Here is a 16,977-nt window from a genome sequence, read left to right as displayed (position 1 = left end):
ATCTATCTATCTATCCATCTATCTACCTATCTATCTATCTATCTATCTATCTATCTATCTATCTATCTATCTATCTATCTATCTATCTATCTATCTATCTATCTATCTATCTATCTATCTATCTATCTATCTATCTATCTATCTATCTACCTACCTATCTACAGTGTATCCATCCATGATTTTTATGTCTGAATTTAAACTTTTATAAAACTAATCGGTCAGGGTCTTCGTATCTGACTCTCGTAGTAAACGCTCCTCAGTGGGAGACCCGTCTTTAGTTATCCTAACATCTGTGATAAACCTGCTGCAGTTTGATCAGGGTGGAAGTTGAATAGAAGAAGGAGAGTAGTGGCTGCTTCAGTCTGAGCTCTCAGGTCTTAGTGGGGATTTGATTGTGCTGAGAGTCTGTGAGGAGCAGGAGCACAGTGGGAGGTGAATGAGGAGGAGGAGGAGGAGGCTGTAAGGCAAGAGAGAGGGGGTAGTAACTGTGTGTGTGTGTGTGTGTGTGTGTGTGTGTGTGTGTGTGTGTGTGTGTGTGTGTGTGTGTGTGTGTGTGTGTGTGTGTGATAAAGTGTGTAGGCCGACAGATGTGTCCGTCAAGGCCTGAAAGAATCATCTTACATCCACTGCATCCATCTGCCAACATAGAGCGGCAAGAGTTTCTGAAACGAGAACAATGTGGTCCAATGCAAAATGACGTTCTCTGCTCATGAAAAGATAGAAGAAAAAGTTTTTAACCATGTATTCATCACATTACCATTTTTAACCCTGACATCACCCCCACTGGCTCCATCTGCAAACTCAAATTGTGCAACTTAAGTTAAAATGTAGAGAATATACAGTGTTAGGACTCTATCCACAAATAACAAACATGTCAAAAGTTTGCATGAATTTTGGTAGAATATTACCACATCTTGACATTATTTTTATTGATCTGTTGCAGTGCCCATTTCAAAACCTCTGTGTATAGAATGGGCTCTCTGCTCGGCCTGTGATGATGCTGGTTGCAGCTTTCTTTCTGAAAAGTGACCTGGAGTCATAGAGCTCAACAAGTAAAGACCTGCTGCTGATTCCTGAAGCCGCACAAAGAGCTGAAACCTGACTCAGTACGCAGAACCCTGAACTGGAGAATCAGTTGCTGTTGTCGTAAAGGCACAATTGTACCAGTACCTCAAAAACATTGAGGTTTAAACCCGTCAGTGTCTGTTTCTCTTCCGCTGCCTGAACCTCGTCACTACAACAATCCACATCTAATCTCAGAGACGTGTATCCTCATCCATCATACTGCTGCCGGCTTTCACTTTAACAGTGACTTTGGATCTCGCTGCACCGCCCTCCTCACAGACAGGGATAACCTCTGTAAACCCACCCTTGGCCTTGTACCGCTAATAAAAACCCGAAAAGAAACGCTCTCGCTGGCTCAGTGAGAAGAAGAAGAAGCTCTGTGTTTGACTTGGGATGAGGATTCCTATTGAAGTTTAGTGTCTGTGAATCCATCATTGTCACTGTTAAATAGGATCGGGGGGGTTTGGATACTCTGTGGGAGACAGGTTAACTCAAGCTTTCCTATTAGCAGCCGTCCCACAAATCCCTGGTGACTTTGTTTCAGAGTGGAACATCTGCTATAACAATAGATAATCAGAGTGAGGTTATGTTCAGGGGTAATTTTGAATGACCACAATAAAAGGTTGGCGTTCTTCAGTGTTACTTTTGCAAACAAATCCATGTAAAGCACAAAAACATTTGGGAAGCATTTTAAACATTCTGGGATTTCCAGGCCTTTATTTTGAAAGTGAGGACACAAGTAGATTTTGCAGGTATACGGCCACAATTACAAAAAAATAAACAGGAAGTGTCAGTAGAGCAGTTAGCACCATGAAATATGAATGTGGCAAAAGTCCATCTGTATTTAAACAACCGTGACCAACTGAGCGTGTGCAGCTATTGAGCGTGAAGCATTTAGGCTCTCTTTCACAAAGGGCCCGAGGGCTAAAACCTTACACCCCCTCCCACCTTCATTATCCCTGCCACACTATGATCAGCACCAAATGCTGACTATCCCAGGCCAGCGCTCACAAAGCATGCTGGGAAGCACAAAAGCGGACCTTCAGCCGATCGGTTCCACCTTATTAACAGCTTGTAATCTTCTCATGTCTTTGGCCAGGCCTCACGGAGCAGGAGTTAGAGCGGAGAGACGAGTGTGTCCTCCGTCCTCGCTTTGATGCAGAGCAGCCTTCTCCCTCTGAAAAGTCCTGCTTTGGTATATTTTCATTGTTGACGCTGCACCTGTTTGCCCACAGGGACGAAATCAGTCACTGGCAACTGTTAATTTCTCATTATTCACACATTGTAAACAAAGCCTCCAGCCGGTGCAGCACTGGTTTAACGCTGTGGTGTCATTGTAACTGTTTATTTGAGTTTTTATATGGAGCCCAAAACAGATGCACTCTTTATTCTTCTCTTTGAGAGTCTGGTGCAAGTTACAAACTTTTTAAATATTAATTCAATGTTTGACTTCGGATCTGATCATGGTTCTTTCCACTTAACCTTTTTTTAAATGGTCAAAATCTCAGGTCTGAGGATTATAGACCCTGTAACTCCTTTCAATAAACATTAAGTTTTCATAGCTTTTTTCTGCCACCCATGTGGTGCAGGAAGTACTTTTTACTTAAAGTAACATTTTACTCAAGTAAAAGTACAATTAAATAAACAAAGATGTACTCGAGTAAAAGTAAAAGTAACACACTAACTGTGATAGGATCATTTTTGTCTGGATTTTTAAGTTTCAGTTTGTCAATCAATGGCATCAATTAACTAATTAATTGTATGTATGAAAATATTAACATTATTTTGGAATTTAATAAATTCAAGCAAAGAAACACACCAACATCTTTTATTGGTGACAATATGCAAGATGTTAGTAGAGTATATCTGTGGTCAATAAACAGCACATTATGAACCTCTACGAATAACGTAAATAACAACAAAATATATCAGCCATAAAGCAGGACACGTCTATTCTGAGGTTTAAAAGAAAAATCTATTTCATGTTGGGCTCCAAACCTTTAAAAAAAAATATATATATACTGTATATACCAAAAAATCATATTCAATAAACTGATAGCATTTTAATAATGTTTTTCTTATTGCTTGTTGTATTTCTGAATTATTTGTGTTAATCTGCTGAAACGTATTCAAACTCAAAAATGTAAAATATGAAAATTGTTTATTTTAATTCGTTACATCTTATTATCTTTTGCTACTGTGCAAGTTTTCAGATTTGCCTTGTACTGATGAACTCTAAAAACGAAAGGATTTCATAACCACAGTTTTTTTCAGTGGAGGCACATTGGGTGTATTTTTCATCCTGTACTGGTGGAGTCATTGACCCAGACGTTTGGCTGAGGTGTCTTCCTGCCTGTCAGCCGCAGGAAGTGACTCCAAACAGACGAGGCATTTAGCTCCCAGGTGCAGACCAACTATTGGCCGGCCTTACCCAGATGGATAGTAGTCCTTCCACCATAAAGACACTAGTCTTCCCCCTGCCCTGAAGCCACCGGTGCTCCTGCCCTGGTCCAGCCTCATCAAAAGGAGCCTGGAAGCTGGGAGGCGGATATGCTGAGCCCCAAATCAAGCTCACTTTTCTCTGCCTGGTGGATAAAAAACGTGGGGGAGGTGCACTTTTATGTTAGACACCAGCTTCTTTCTCTCTCCTCCTTTCTGACTTCTGTATGTATGGCTCCCTGCAGGTGTCCTTTTTTTCTCTTGACACAGAAACCACATCTCCAAAAATACAGTGAAAGCATCACGGCTCGCCTTCTTTCATTACTCCGTTTAGTACGTCTCATTGTTCGACAGGCACTAGAATCAAATTGAGCTCCCCATACACACACACACACACACACACACACACACACACACACACACACACACACACACACACACACACACACACACACACACACACACACACACACACATTCATCCTGGCTGCCTGCACTCTGTTTTCCTGCAGGTGCGAGGGCCATCCGCCTGGCCCTTTTCATGGGGCCCTCCCTTTCCTGTCCGTCTGGAATCCATCCATTCAGCTTCAATCACAGCACCAGGCGGACGCCACCGGACCACTGGCAGGGAAGGGAAGCGCCTCCACACACATCTTTCACTTGTTGAACGACAAGAGACGAGCGGCCGGGGACGAAAGAAAGGGTCTTCCTCCTCTGCATCTCCTTCTGCTTTCATCGTAAACAACTTGCTTTCTGTGTGTAACGGTGCGGTGCTTCCCCTCTTCCCCCTGCCTTCCTTTTCTCCCTCTCAGATGGGCTTTACAAGCAGGGGGAGCGGGTGGGTGGGGGGGGGATGCAAAGAAGAGGACGACCAGGCTCAGTGATGCCGAGGTCTTTTTGTGGCTCATGAATGGCACATCTGAGGTTTCCAGCCTTGCTTGGTGCCCCACGCCAGCTTCACCTGTGGTCGGAGTCAATTGGTCTGTTGTCTGCCGGCCTGGAACCGTGCCCAGCTCTCTGCCAGCCAATTTGGTTAGCGTAGCCGCTCAGAGCTGAGCAACAATAACCTCCTCCTCTGCACCATCAATTAACTCTCCCCACACAATGATGTAGCCATTGACTGTTTGCCAAAACTGTTCTCTGACACAATTAACACGTACAGCTAATACCTTCTCTCCGGCACATAACAAAGTCCTTAAATGGTTGTTGAAGTTGTTGAACGGCTGCAGTGGCACATTCCATGAAGCTCACTATGTTGTTTTGTTTGTTATCTTTACAAAAGGTAATTAGTTGGCACAACTTTTATTGTTTGGAATGGTTGACTCAGAATCTTTTGTGGCAAATTACATTTTTTGAACAAAACATATTTAGTTGGTGCAAGTACAGATGATTTTCTCAAAAAGTTAAGAGTTGGCCTCAAAACTCAAAAATCTATTGCATTAAGTTGCCTTGAGTTTTTGAGTTTTTGAGTTTTCCTATTTTATTCATTATATTGCAAAACTACTATTATTTATTAAACTTAATGAAGACAGAGCCTCACTGAGATAAATAGGTTCCTCCACAAAAACGTCCTTGCTGACAAATGCACCAAAAAAAATAAAAAAATAAAAACAAATACAAATAATTTTCAGTCGGAAAAAGATCTGATCTCTTCATATTAAAAACTGCTGATTGGAGTTTTTCACATTCAATATGAGAGTGTGAAAACTTGTTTTAATGTTGTTTCTTGTTACTTATGTCATAACACAAAAATAAAAAAAGCTCCTCAAAAATGATTGCACTAATTGTCAACTATAACATTGTGTGTTTGAATTGTGTTTGAATGTAAAACCTTTTCCGAATATCTCTAAAACACCCACTGATCCTTTTTTCCCCCGGATATTTTCTTAGTCGTCACTTGCTCCTCATTTCACTACCAAACACCAGAAAGCCAGACGTGCACATACGTGTGTTTGTAAGGAGCACATCATGTGTTGGGGAGGAGTTGAGCTGAGGTGGGGTTATGTGAGGGGACCATTTAACTCACTTTTCCACTGTGCGAGCTGCCATTCTCGCCACATGCAGCTGTGGAAGTGAGATAAAGCCGAGCTGCCACTTTAGGAAGCTCGTGCCACCAGAAACCTCTGAAGCCAAAAGTAAAGTGAGTCGTCATTGTGCTGGATGGCTCCTGTTTTCTACAATCACAGGGGAGAAGAACAAGTGGAGGGAATAAAGATTTGATCTTTGCACTTTGTGGATTTTTTTATTTCTAAAGCAGTAGTTAAGCATTTTTTTTGCTTGACTGAGAGACTACTTTTAATTTGACTCTCAAACTTTTGCTGAAGACAGTGGACTACAACTCTGAAGAGAAACACACCTCGGAGGAGACTATGAACGTGCTGTCGAACCCGGTGATCAGGGCCCAGGAACAGTCTCTACCTCTCTGTGGCCCCGGGTCTGTCCAGGACTTACCACACTGCCCTCCAGGCTTCAACCTGGGCTCCCGCCTCCACCCTGCACCACTGCTTAGCCTCCAGAGCAGCCAAAGATCGATCAAACCACAGAGGGAGCTGAGCACTGAGGAGCAGCAGGAGCTCAGGAGGAAGATCAACAGCAGGGAGAGGAAGCGGATGCAGGACTTGAACATTGCCATGGATGCCCTGAGGGAGGTCATGGTGCCTTACGCCTCCTCACCTTCCTCCGCCTCCTCTCATGCGCACCAGCCTGGCGCTCCTCCAGGCCGCAGGCTCTCCAAGATCTCCACTCTGGTCCTGGCCAGGAACTACATCCTCCTCCTGGGTTCGTCCCTGCAGGAGATGCGGCGGCTGCTGGGAGAGGTGAGCATCGGGATGGGAGTGAACACAGGGCCGGTCCCCCGGCTGCTGCTCGCTGGAGGGTGGCCCCTCATCTCCGGCCCCAGTCAGCTCCTACTTACCCAAGAATCCATCCTCACTTCAGCGGCTGCCTCTTCTTCGTCCCCGTCGTCTTCCTCCTCCACTTCATCATCCGCTGCTGCTAAATGTCCCCTGCTGTCTCCGGGCCCCATGGAACCCTCACTGGCCCCAGTGCAGTGGAGCTCTACAGGTGCCTCAGGGGGGCCCCTGTGCCCGTGTGGAGTCTGCAGACTGCCCAGATTCAGCCACTCAGCTGCGGTGCCCAGATTCCCAAAGTGAAGAGGATCTGACGAATGGACTCGATGACTGTTACATGTATGCAACATTTTTATATGAAATTATTTTTCTAACATTTTTAACATGTTGTTAATATTTTACTACACTATATACTCACAAATATCCTTTTAAAATTGATGCAACTATGCTGTTTTTGGCACGACTGGCTCTTTGAATGTGATCACGCTTTGTTTTTCATGTTGCACAAGAGAAAATAAACCACCTTGGAGTTTGTTGAATAGTAAATGCAATGAACGTGTGCTCGCTGCATATGACTAAGTGAAAGTTGGTGACACTTTCAGGGACCTGCAGCTGGAAGTAGTCCAAATAAAGAAATAATAGGTTCTTATAAAATAAAAATTATGCCATTTAAAGGCTTTGAAAACAAATCTAAATCTGCTTCCTACTGTGGGCAACAGAGTCCTGCATGAACACATCTTTCTCCAACATTTGGAACCTTTTTTTATTTGATGATGACTGTATTCATGTTTATCTCTGTGCTCTGATCAGTGGTTTGAAGTAGACGGGGCTGCACTGTGCAAACTGATCAAACCCAATTTTGCGTATTTGAAAAAATAACAAAATAACAAAATAAAAATATTTTAGACTTGAAGCCTAGTTTTCCGGACTTTTCAGAAAGTATGTATAAAAAAACAAAAGCTAAAATAACTAACTCTAATTCTATGTGTTACACTGGGAAATAAATAGAACTAAGCTATTAGGACGAGAAAAGATGGTCACATGTATCCTGACCCTTAAAGGGTGGTAGATATGTATATCTGTATCAAAGAATACTGAAAAGAAATAAGTGATGCAAACTATTGAATGACAAAATATAACAATCTGTCTTGAAAGAGTTGATGCATCCCCATCAACACTGAGCAGAACGATCACTTGAGTGCAACCAGATTTAAAGGTGTCACTCAGCAGACGTCAACCCTCCACCAAGGCCCAACAGTTCAATTCTATCAAGCTGCACCAAATTTCACACACTCATAGAAATCAGTTCTCTAAATAGGGTTGATTTTTTATTTTTTATAATCAAGATCCATGATTTATTTCCTGGTAAATCTGTGAAAATGTTGAAAGTCTAATTCTAAGTTCCTTGAAATTCCTGGACCCGCCCCGTGCATCACCTCTTTCTATCTTTCATTAAAGCAAAAACTTTATTTAGACACTGTTCATTTTTAATCCACCAGCCTCATTATGGAGTCAACAATAATTGCGGTAATTGTAATCGCATCCAAAGCAGGTAAATACTAAAAGTCCCTGTTAGTGTTATCTTTTCTTTACAAGTAAATTTTTTTTGTGCATCTAAATGTAAAAACTAACTTTTTACAGCTTTCAACCTGTTGAATCCTGCCGCACCGTCTGTCCCACACAGCTCAGAGAAGGAAAATAAAATCCAGGCAACTTCCCCCGGTGCTTTACCTCGTTCATTGGATCTGCGTCGCTGTAATTTCGGATCTACCTCACTCTCTGACAAGATGCCGACTTGAAAAGCTCCCTCCGCCCTCCACGCCACCTCAACAACAGTGAAACAGTCCTCATCTCTTCCCCCCATTCACCGCTCCACCAAGCAAAAGATCAAAACCCACCCGTGTAATTACTGCTCCGCAGAATGGAGGCCTTTTGATTATTAGCCCCCTCTTTCTCCTCCATCCTCAAATTCTTGATGTTTCTCTGTGTCGAGGAGCCCGGACGGGTGATTTGGTGCCACTCATTACACTCACTCCACAATATGCTCAAACGCCCAGAAAATGTGTCTCGCTGAATGGACTTCACTCCTGCAAACCCGCCACCCCTCTGGAAGGAAGCAGGCGGCCTCACTCTGAGCAAGAATAAGAGGCGCTGGCAGGAGGGAGGGGATTCTGCAGTGCGGCCTGCATGAATAATAATAATGAAAATAATCATAATGCTGATAAAATACTCAAAATAATTGCTACACCACCGGAATAAGAGGATTATGGAGGGCAGATATGTGAATGGTGGTGAGTGAAAGGACGGGAATCTGTCAGCATCAGGGAGGACAAAAGAGGAGCTGGATGCCATTAAGTGAGATTAAGCTAAATAAGGCTTGATTTTCTTAGAAGGAAAAGAAGGAGGAAGGAGAAGAGGGTGAGAGTGAAGGAGGAGAGAAGAGGGAGAGAGGGAGGGTCTGATTGATAGATCAAAGTAAGACGTCCAAACTTCATGTCTTTCATTTACATATAGCTGCTTTATGCCTGCGGAGGGATTAGCTACCTTGCTATTTTCTCCGGGTCCTTCTCCATTCTGCTGCCTCGGCCTCACCATCAATTCCCTCCTGCTCTCAGGATGGTTCAGCCCTTCTTCTCCTCGGCCTCCTTAATTTCTCCCCCCTTCTCCCTCTCTCCCCTTTTCTCTCTGTTTTTCCAAGAGCCTCTCACTTTCTCGCGTTTGGTGGTTTCATTGTTGCGGCGACGCAGGGGTCTGGTCAGTCTTTGTGTTAAGCACTTTAACTCATCTCCATTTCATCACTGCTGCTCAATGGGGCGAGGAGAGCTCGTAAGACAATGCACGCACACACACACACACACACACACACACACACACACACACACACACACACACACACACACACACACACACACACACACACACACACACACACACACACACACAGACACATGATTCTGCAGATTCAGCGCTGAATACTTTTTACAACAAATCCACAACCTGTGGTATTTTATTTTCTTGAAATGTGACTTCTTTCTCCATTTAACCAGATCAAAAAAGTCTGAATGAAATTTAAATCTTTTTAGAAATATGAGAAACACAATTGTGGAAAAAAAAACAGCACAATAAAATATAAAAACAACCCGTTTCAGATTCACAGAACAAACTAGAGTTTCCGACACTAATTGTAAGTAAAATAATGGAATTTAAAGTAAATAATAATAAGTGCATTAGAAGCATGTCATTGCTCTTTTCCAGATTGTGTAACTTCAATTCACCATCAGCTTTGACTAATTTAAGTCCCCATTATTAGCTCCAAGTTTATAAATTCATTATCTACTCTTTTTATTGTGCATTTCTGCCTCTGAATATATAGTTTCTTTTTTTATGTGGAGCATTAAATACTTTTTTGCATTCCTCTGCTTCTGTAGCCTGCTCCGTCGGCACCGCTCGGCTCTGGCACATCAGTTTTTATTGATTGGTGTAAAACGCATCACCAGTGTGGGAATGTCACCACAGACACCAGATTTAAAACCCCTGAAGGCCTATGCAGCGAAATCATTTACCTCACTCTGATTAATGGCTTGATTTGCATGTTGTGTTTGGATTTAGGGTTTGAATATAATGGATGTTCACTTTACTTGATTTCAGATCTCTCAGGTCAATATCTGAAACAGTATCAACTGAAACTGTGATTTGACTTGATTATCAGGCTATAACCAGATATACCAACAGTTCCAAATCAGTCTAACCAGTATAACCTACAGTAGATACAGAGCTTGAGACTGTTTGAGCACGTCTCCTCTTTTTGTCTGTGGCAAATGAACAAATCCCCATTTCAGAAAATGCCCAGAAATAACATTTAAGCTCCGTCTCAGTTGGGGGCCGTGTCCTTTGGAGGCTGCATTTGAAGACTGATTGCGTCACAGCAGCGCGACTAGTCTGTCCCAATTCGAAGGCTCCTTCAAATACTATCAACGTATGTGTCCTTCCACCCCTGAGCCACAGAGACTCCCATGGGTGGATCCTTCCCAGCCCCAAATATCCCAGGATTCATTGCGCTTCAGTGACAAATTGTTTTTTAAAGAGTTGATGGCGGCAGCAGGCGAGGAGAAAACATCTTTAAATTGAAATTTTGGCTACGGTAAACAGTTAACATCCTTTTACAGATTTTAATCAACCAAAGAACTTCTTTCCCGTAGCTCTGTTGCTAGGTGACGGCTGTAAGAGCAGAACAAGCTGGTGGTGCAATAAGAAGACCATTTCGGTTCAGCCGATGAAGGATGCAGCCAACTTTGGCGGCATAGACCCGGTCTCCCCGAAGGATTCGGCTTCTGAATTGAGACACAGCTACATTATGGTCCCCTAGTGGCCGCAGGGATCATGAATCTTATTTGTCCAGGAGGAAATCAGGAGCCATTATGATGAAGCTAAAGATGGAGAAGGTCTGTGCTGGATTAAACGGACACGAAAGCATTTAAATGTTTACCCACAGTCTTTTCTGTCGCACATATGTCTTTGCATTAACAGATTTTTACGATTCACTAAATCAACGGTACAGAACCAGCGGAGCAATGGGACTTATTTCTAACTCTTTCTCAAAATTGTCCAAATCCAATTAGCTGCTCTTTGCTCCAACATGTGTCTCCAGCGTGGATCGTCCACATTGTCTTCCACTGTCCCCTCTCCTGCAGCCTCTCATCTCCGAGTGTTGTTTGCCTCCAGCCTTTGTCGTACTGTTTCACAGCACTTAACCAGTCAACGTGGGGAGTCCTTGGCTTAGGAAGTCCTGAGCCATAAATTTCATCTCCACAATGAGCGGAGCACAGGGGCTGGTCAGGACCCCCATTTACTTTCCAACCCAGCTTTTATTCATCCCCTCCCTAAATAACATCAGGCCCTCCTGTGCTGTCCCACCCTCAAATTCCTGATCCCCTGTGTCACCCCATTCTGCCTCAGACCGGGCCGATACAACGGGGTTACCGCTGAGCCCGCCGGCCCGCTCATTAAGCATCGTGTTCTCTCCCACCCATTCCAGCCCTCTGTCCTATTCACGCCGCGGCCCTCATTACAACTTTACAGGCCACCATCAGCCGTCACCTCATTACCCCGAACGACGGGCTGAGATGGTGTGTGGTCACCGGAGACGTATTGTCTTTGCAAAATCAGAAATTATCTCCAAAGATTATTTTGGCTTGGGGGGGGGAAATCAGGCTGATTTTAAGTTGAATGGGTCGAAGGGTTTGTTTTCATGTGTAAATATTGAAGGTGACGACAGTGAAAAAATCTAAACAACTCACTCTGACACTTCAGGGTCATTAGAGTTAAAAGTTAAGCTCCGATTTCTTTCTGCAACTCTATTGAAGTATTTAGAAAGTCACATTAAAACTCATGTTATAAAGAGCGCGCCTCTGCCAACAGTCCCTGAAAAACACTCCCAGATATCATTGCTCTAAATATGCCTGATATATTTAATCAAGATCCATGAATTATTTCCCAGTATATTGATGAAAATGTTGGAAAAAAATACTCAATCCGCACAAAAATGGTTCTTCTTCCCTGATCCACATCACATCCTCCCACCAAGTTTCATGGAAATACGTTCAGTTGTTTTTTTGTTATCTTGCTTGAATCCCAACAACCAACAAACAAACAGATGGACGCGAAAAAACGTAACCTCCTCGGTGAAGGTATGAGAATTTACTTTGTCAAACAAATGTAACCTTAACTTTTTGGGGGATTTCAAGGTGGTATTTGACGCAGGGGCCGAATTCTTCAACAATCATATATAGTCCCAGATGTGGTGTTAAAACTGTCCTTGTTTGTTACTCAGATAATCAAATTTCCTCCAAACTTTGGGGGCGCTAATGAGCTTCATCATCTTTCTATTAAGTATTACGTGGCCCCTGATGGCTAAAGGCCCTCTGTCTTTCTCAGGTTACTATGGAGACAACAACATGTCTGCCCTTGTTTTTCTCAAATGCTGAAATTGTGCAAGAAAACTAATACTAGTGGATTCTCATGTAAAGAATCTGCACTGTTTTGAATGACCACATCCCTCAAACATAAACTAACGCTGTGTTTGGATGATCATGCATTTATGAAAGTGATCAGTAGATAGTACTGATCCAGAATATTGTATTATATGATATTATGTCTCCCATTTGTGATCATCAACATTCACAAATCTGAAAAAACATCTTTGTAAAATGGACCAATGGACTAAAACATGCAAAGACACCATGGTCCTTTAAATGTGTGTGTGAGAGTGTGTGTGTCTCTGTGGTAATGAACCCCTGGCCCTCAGTTTGCCCTCTGAACCCACGGTGGCCTTGGAAGCAGGAATTCCAGTTAACACATCACAGATCAGTTTTCTTTTCTTCTCGTTTTGTGTTTCTGTTGCTTCTCGCCAAACGTTGGCTGGGTGTCGCCGAGGCCTGACAGCCACCAGCCCCTGTCCCTCCTCTGTTTTCCTGTCCTCTTTCTTTCCTTCCTTTCTCCCGCTCCTCTGTTTGGGCTCCTCTTTCTTGCCTCCTTTTCTGCTTAATTGAGTTGTTTGGCAGGCGGGCTTGTCAGACAGCACCGTCTATGTGGGGAGTCTGAGGGGCAGGGGGGCACCCGCCATTGTGCTCCCAGAGACGGGTTAGTTTTTCACTGTTACTGCTGCATGAGTGAACATGGCCCAGTTTAGCACCAGGGGGGAGCCGGAGTTACATTTCTGAAATATCGAGGAGGCTGCAGGTTTTTTTTGTCTAATATGTTAAAAGAGAATCTGTTTCTAAACTTCATCTTGAGATGTGGCTCATCAAAAGGTTTTTATTACAAATTTGAGTTTCGGCCAAGTTCCCTCATGTGTAACCATAATTTACAGGTAGAAAGGAAGGAAAGGCACATACAAACAGATGCATCACACATTTTCTGATATCAAACCTGTAGAAAATATTTAAATTACTATTTAACGTACGAATTTAAGTGTCACGTATTTGTATTTAAATTTAATAAGTCTACAAATAGGATTTGGACCATTCAGAGAGAAGAGAGTCTCCTTAGTTTTAAGTGCTCTGCAAACCCATAAATATCATCTCCATAGGAGAGAGTAGAGTGGTGTGAAGAAGGCAAACACTGAGTGTGTGTGGAGTCATCAATCATCAGGACAGAGAGAGAGAGAGAGAGAGAGAGAGAGAGAGAGAGAGAGAGAGAGAGAGAGAGAGAGAGAGAGAGAGAGAGAGAGAGGTGTAGAGGAGAATTCGCATTTCACTTTTTCGTGGCAGTCGTGTGATCACGTAACTCTGCGAATATAAAAAATAATTTGAAGATTTTATCTTCTATTAAAACACAAAGTGGTCACAGCCACAGTTCCGTGGAAAAGTGCTCGTTTGCTCCATGTCTCTTGTTCATATTAAATAATCATGATTCCACTTCCTTGCTCTTGTAAAGAATCCAAGCAGTTGAACTAGTAGTTTAACTGCTTAACCGTTTAACCTATTTACATATGGACTCCACATGATTGCCGATTATTTTCCACAACATAACTTGATTGTTTGTCACCAGGAGTGACAGAACTTAGCGGAATTATGGGACATGAGCCAAGAAAGAAAACATCAAATATTGGCAACAATTAAGGTTCAGGAATATTTTTCATCACTATCTTTAACATTGCGAGACCAATTAATAAATCATGGATCTTGACGAAAATAAATCTGGCATGTTTAGGGAACTAATTTTAATGAGAGTGTGCAATTTGGTGCGACTTGATTGAGTTTAAGGAGACTGTTGGGCCTTGAGCGAGGTATGAGCTCTACTGAGTGTTTTTTTTAGTTTGCTGCTTGCTCCTTTACGAAGGTCCATAATCCACTCTGGTCAAATGATTAAATATCTAAATAGATTTTCAATATAATATATTATATCTCAATATATATTACTTGTGCTCTTCTTTCAGTTATCATTATGAAACAAATGTTTTGGACTAATATCTGAAACAATCAGTGTTGTTTCTTTTGTTGTAATTGTGTTGTTATTCTTCCGTCATCTTGTGTGTTTGTTTGTTTGTTTGTTTGTTTGTTTGTTTGTTTGTTTGTTGGTTTGCTTGAGACTGAAGGAGAAACACACTCTTCTCTTCCCTCAGGGTCCATGAGCCTGTCCATCTGCTCACACACCAAAACAGACAATCAAGGGCAATGAGGTGTGTGTGTGTGTGTGTGTGTGTGTGTGTGTGTGTGTGTGTGTGTGTGTGTGTGTGTGTGTGTGTGTTTGTAAATATGAGGTTTTTGAAGGGTTGGGTGTGTAGTCAGTTTACATGGTACAAGGTCTGGACCAGAGCCACTAGACTTCAGCTCTCTCCCTAAGGTTGCCCTCTCCTTACTTTAAACTCTCTCTCACACACACACACACACACACACACACACACACACACACACACACACACACACACACACACACACACACACATGCACTGGGCTGCTCTGACAGCTACAACCCCCACAAACACATACACCGACACACTTGTGCCATCACACAGCCGTTCTCTTTCTGCTGACCAGCAGAAACCCTGGACACCTCAACCCAAGGACAGTGTGTATGTGTGTGTGTGTGTGTGTGTGTGTGTGTGTGTGTGTGTGTGTGTGTGTGTGTGTGTGTGAGTGTGTGTGTGTGTGTGTGTGTGTGTGTGAGTGTACAGGGGTTGCTGGGGGCCACAGCTCACTCCTCCACTCCTCCAGCCTGCTGGAATGCCAAAACCAGCCGGCAGGGTCAAGGAAGGAGTCAAAACACTTCAGAGAAACGAGGAGAGGCCAAGCAGCGTTGTGCATTTTTATCACACAGGTACATGATTTTGACCTATTGAACAATAAATGGAAATGACTTTACTTTGAAGTCTGGAAAAAGCTCCAGCGTAAGTTAAAAGGTGGAGAACGTGTGTTGGCTGCTCGGCCTGAGAAGAAGGAAAACTCACCTTCATGCACTTGAACAGTGAGAAACAGTCTTCGTACAAATGGGGTTTAGTAGAATTTTCTCTGTGATATTCATACAAGAGGAACTACATTGTATTTGTAAGCCTCATTTAACATTATGCAAAGCTTATAACTTCATAAGTGTATCATTGAATTTAAGACAAGAGATTATTTCAACCTTCAAGTGTCTTTTTTAGTCGGGACGATTGGACTAATTCTCATCAGACAAAATAAGCATGAAAACAATAAAGTCGTCAAATTGTGATGATGTGTCTTGGGGCTTGTAAATAATTTGAAAAGGCTTTGGTCAGGCGTGCACCACACTATATAATCTGGCAGATTTCAGGTCCGATTCCGAATAATGTATTTATGACCACACGACCAAGTTGGTGGAGTTATTTTAGGACGTAGTGAGTGGTGACACTACACAATGACACCAGACATGATATAGACAGGATCTTGCAAAATGATCGAGTGTGAGGAGTTTAGAACCTTATTTTAAGATGCCCACATTAATTCTGCAGGATTAAGTCTCATTACAAATGTCCTACTGTGCAATTCATTGCAAACCTCTTATTTTAGAGAAAGACATGAGATCTGTTGGAGTGGGATGTTTTCTATAAGCTTTAAACAGTATTTTGGACCATAACTCTGAATATGAGTTAGTGTGATGGGTACCAGAGGAGCACAGTATGTGATTGTGTATGTGTTTGCGTTTTTCAGTGTGTGTATGTTTGTATGTGTGTGTCTGCGTGCTGGGCAGTGTACCCACCATCCTGAGTCCTCTGTTGGGAAGGGCACGGTCCATTCCTCCTGTGTGCAGGTGTCATGGTTGGACCTCTTCATTTGCATACATTTGCATGCTGTCAAACGGAGCTGCTGCTGACAGCTTCCAGAGCCGACTGTCTTCCTGGACCCCGGCCCAATCCTGTCGGCATGGTTACACGGGATGGGCAAAACGTGGCGCGGCAGGCTCGCGGCCAGACCGACGTGTCTCGACGAGAGCCTCTCCGAGACGTCTTTCGGTGGACAGACGTCAACTCCAATGACCTCCAAATGTCTCCGAGTGAGGCCAGAGAAGCATGTATGTATTTACAGTGTGTTGGTACACAGCAATGTAGACACAAGTTTGATCCTTTTCCCACAGAAACTAAACAAGGAACTAAAAGTCAATTTGGTGGATTCTAATGATAACAATAAAGAACTGCTCCTAATGGACATTTTTCTACGCACATACTTAATAGAGTTTATGGTTGTGTGTTTGAAAGAAGACGTGCTGAGGTGGACAGAGAGCCTGAAAGACCCCAGAGAGGCTGTTCTTTCTACGTTAATATGAAAACACATTTTAATGAATTAGCAAATACAGTCAGTCATTCATCCAAGTATCCAGTCATTGCCACACATATATGACAACGTTCTGTTATCGTTAAATGTAAATGGTCTGTATATCCAGAGTCTTCTCACCCACTCAAAGCTCTTTAAAGTCCCTTTAAAGCACACATTCATACAGTACTTCTATGCGCAGCACTTTTCTCTCAGACACTTTCGGCACAGCTGTCAGGGGGAAACTGGGGATCAAACCATCAGTCTTCCGGTGAGTGAATCACCCTCTCTACCTCCTGAGCCACAGACGCCGGTAAATATTTCCATGTCCATCTCTCATCCCAATATGGATACTAA

At 42.9% G+C, this 16,977-nt stretch overlaps 1 protein-coding gene across 1 annotated transcript; it reads left to right on the top strand.

Moving 5' to 3' along the window:
* Positions 1-5,550: 5,550 nt before the first annotated feature.
* On the top strand, positions 5,551-6,764 carry olig1 (oligodendrocyte transcription factor 1). The gene has a single exon (XM_035175057.2). The coding sequence runs from the start codon at positions 5,873-5,875 to the stop codon at positions 6,653-6,655; it is 783 nt and encodes a 260-aa protein (XP_035030948.2). The 5' UTR covers positions 5,551-5,872; the 3' UTR covers positions 6,656-6,764.
* The last annotated feature ends 10,213 nt before the right edge of the window (positions 6,765-16,977 follow it).

This window comes from Hippoglossus stenolepis, chromosome 13 (assembly GCF_022539355.2).
Source record: "Hippoglossus stenolepis isolate QCI-W04-F060 chromosome 13, HSTE1.2, whole genome shotgun sequence".
Taxonomy (NCBI): Eukaryota; Metazoa; Chordata; class Actinopteri; order Pleuronectiformes; family Pleuronectidae; genus Hippoglossus; species Hippoglossus stenolepis.
The sequence above is the reverse complement of the archived record's forward strand: the minus strand, read 5'-3'. Positions and strand labels throughout refer to the sequence as shown.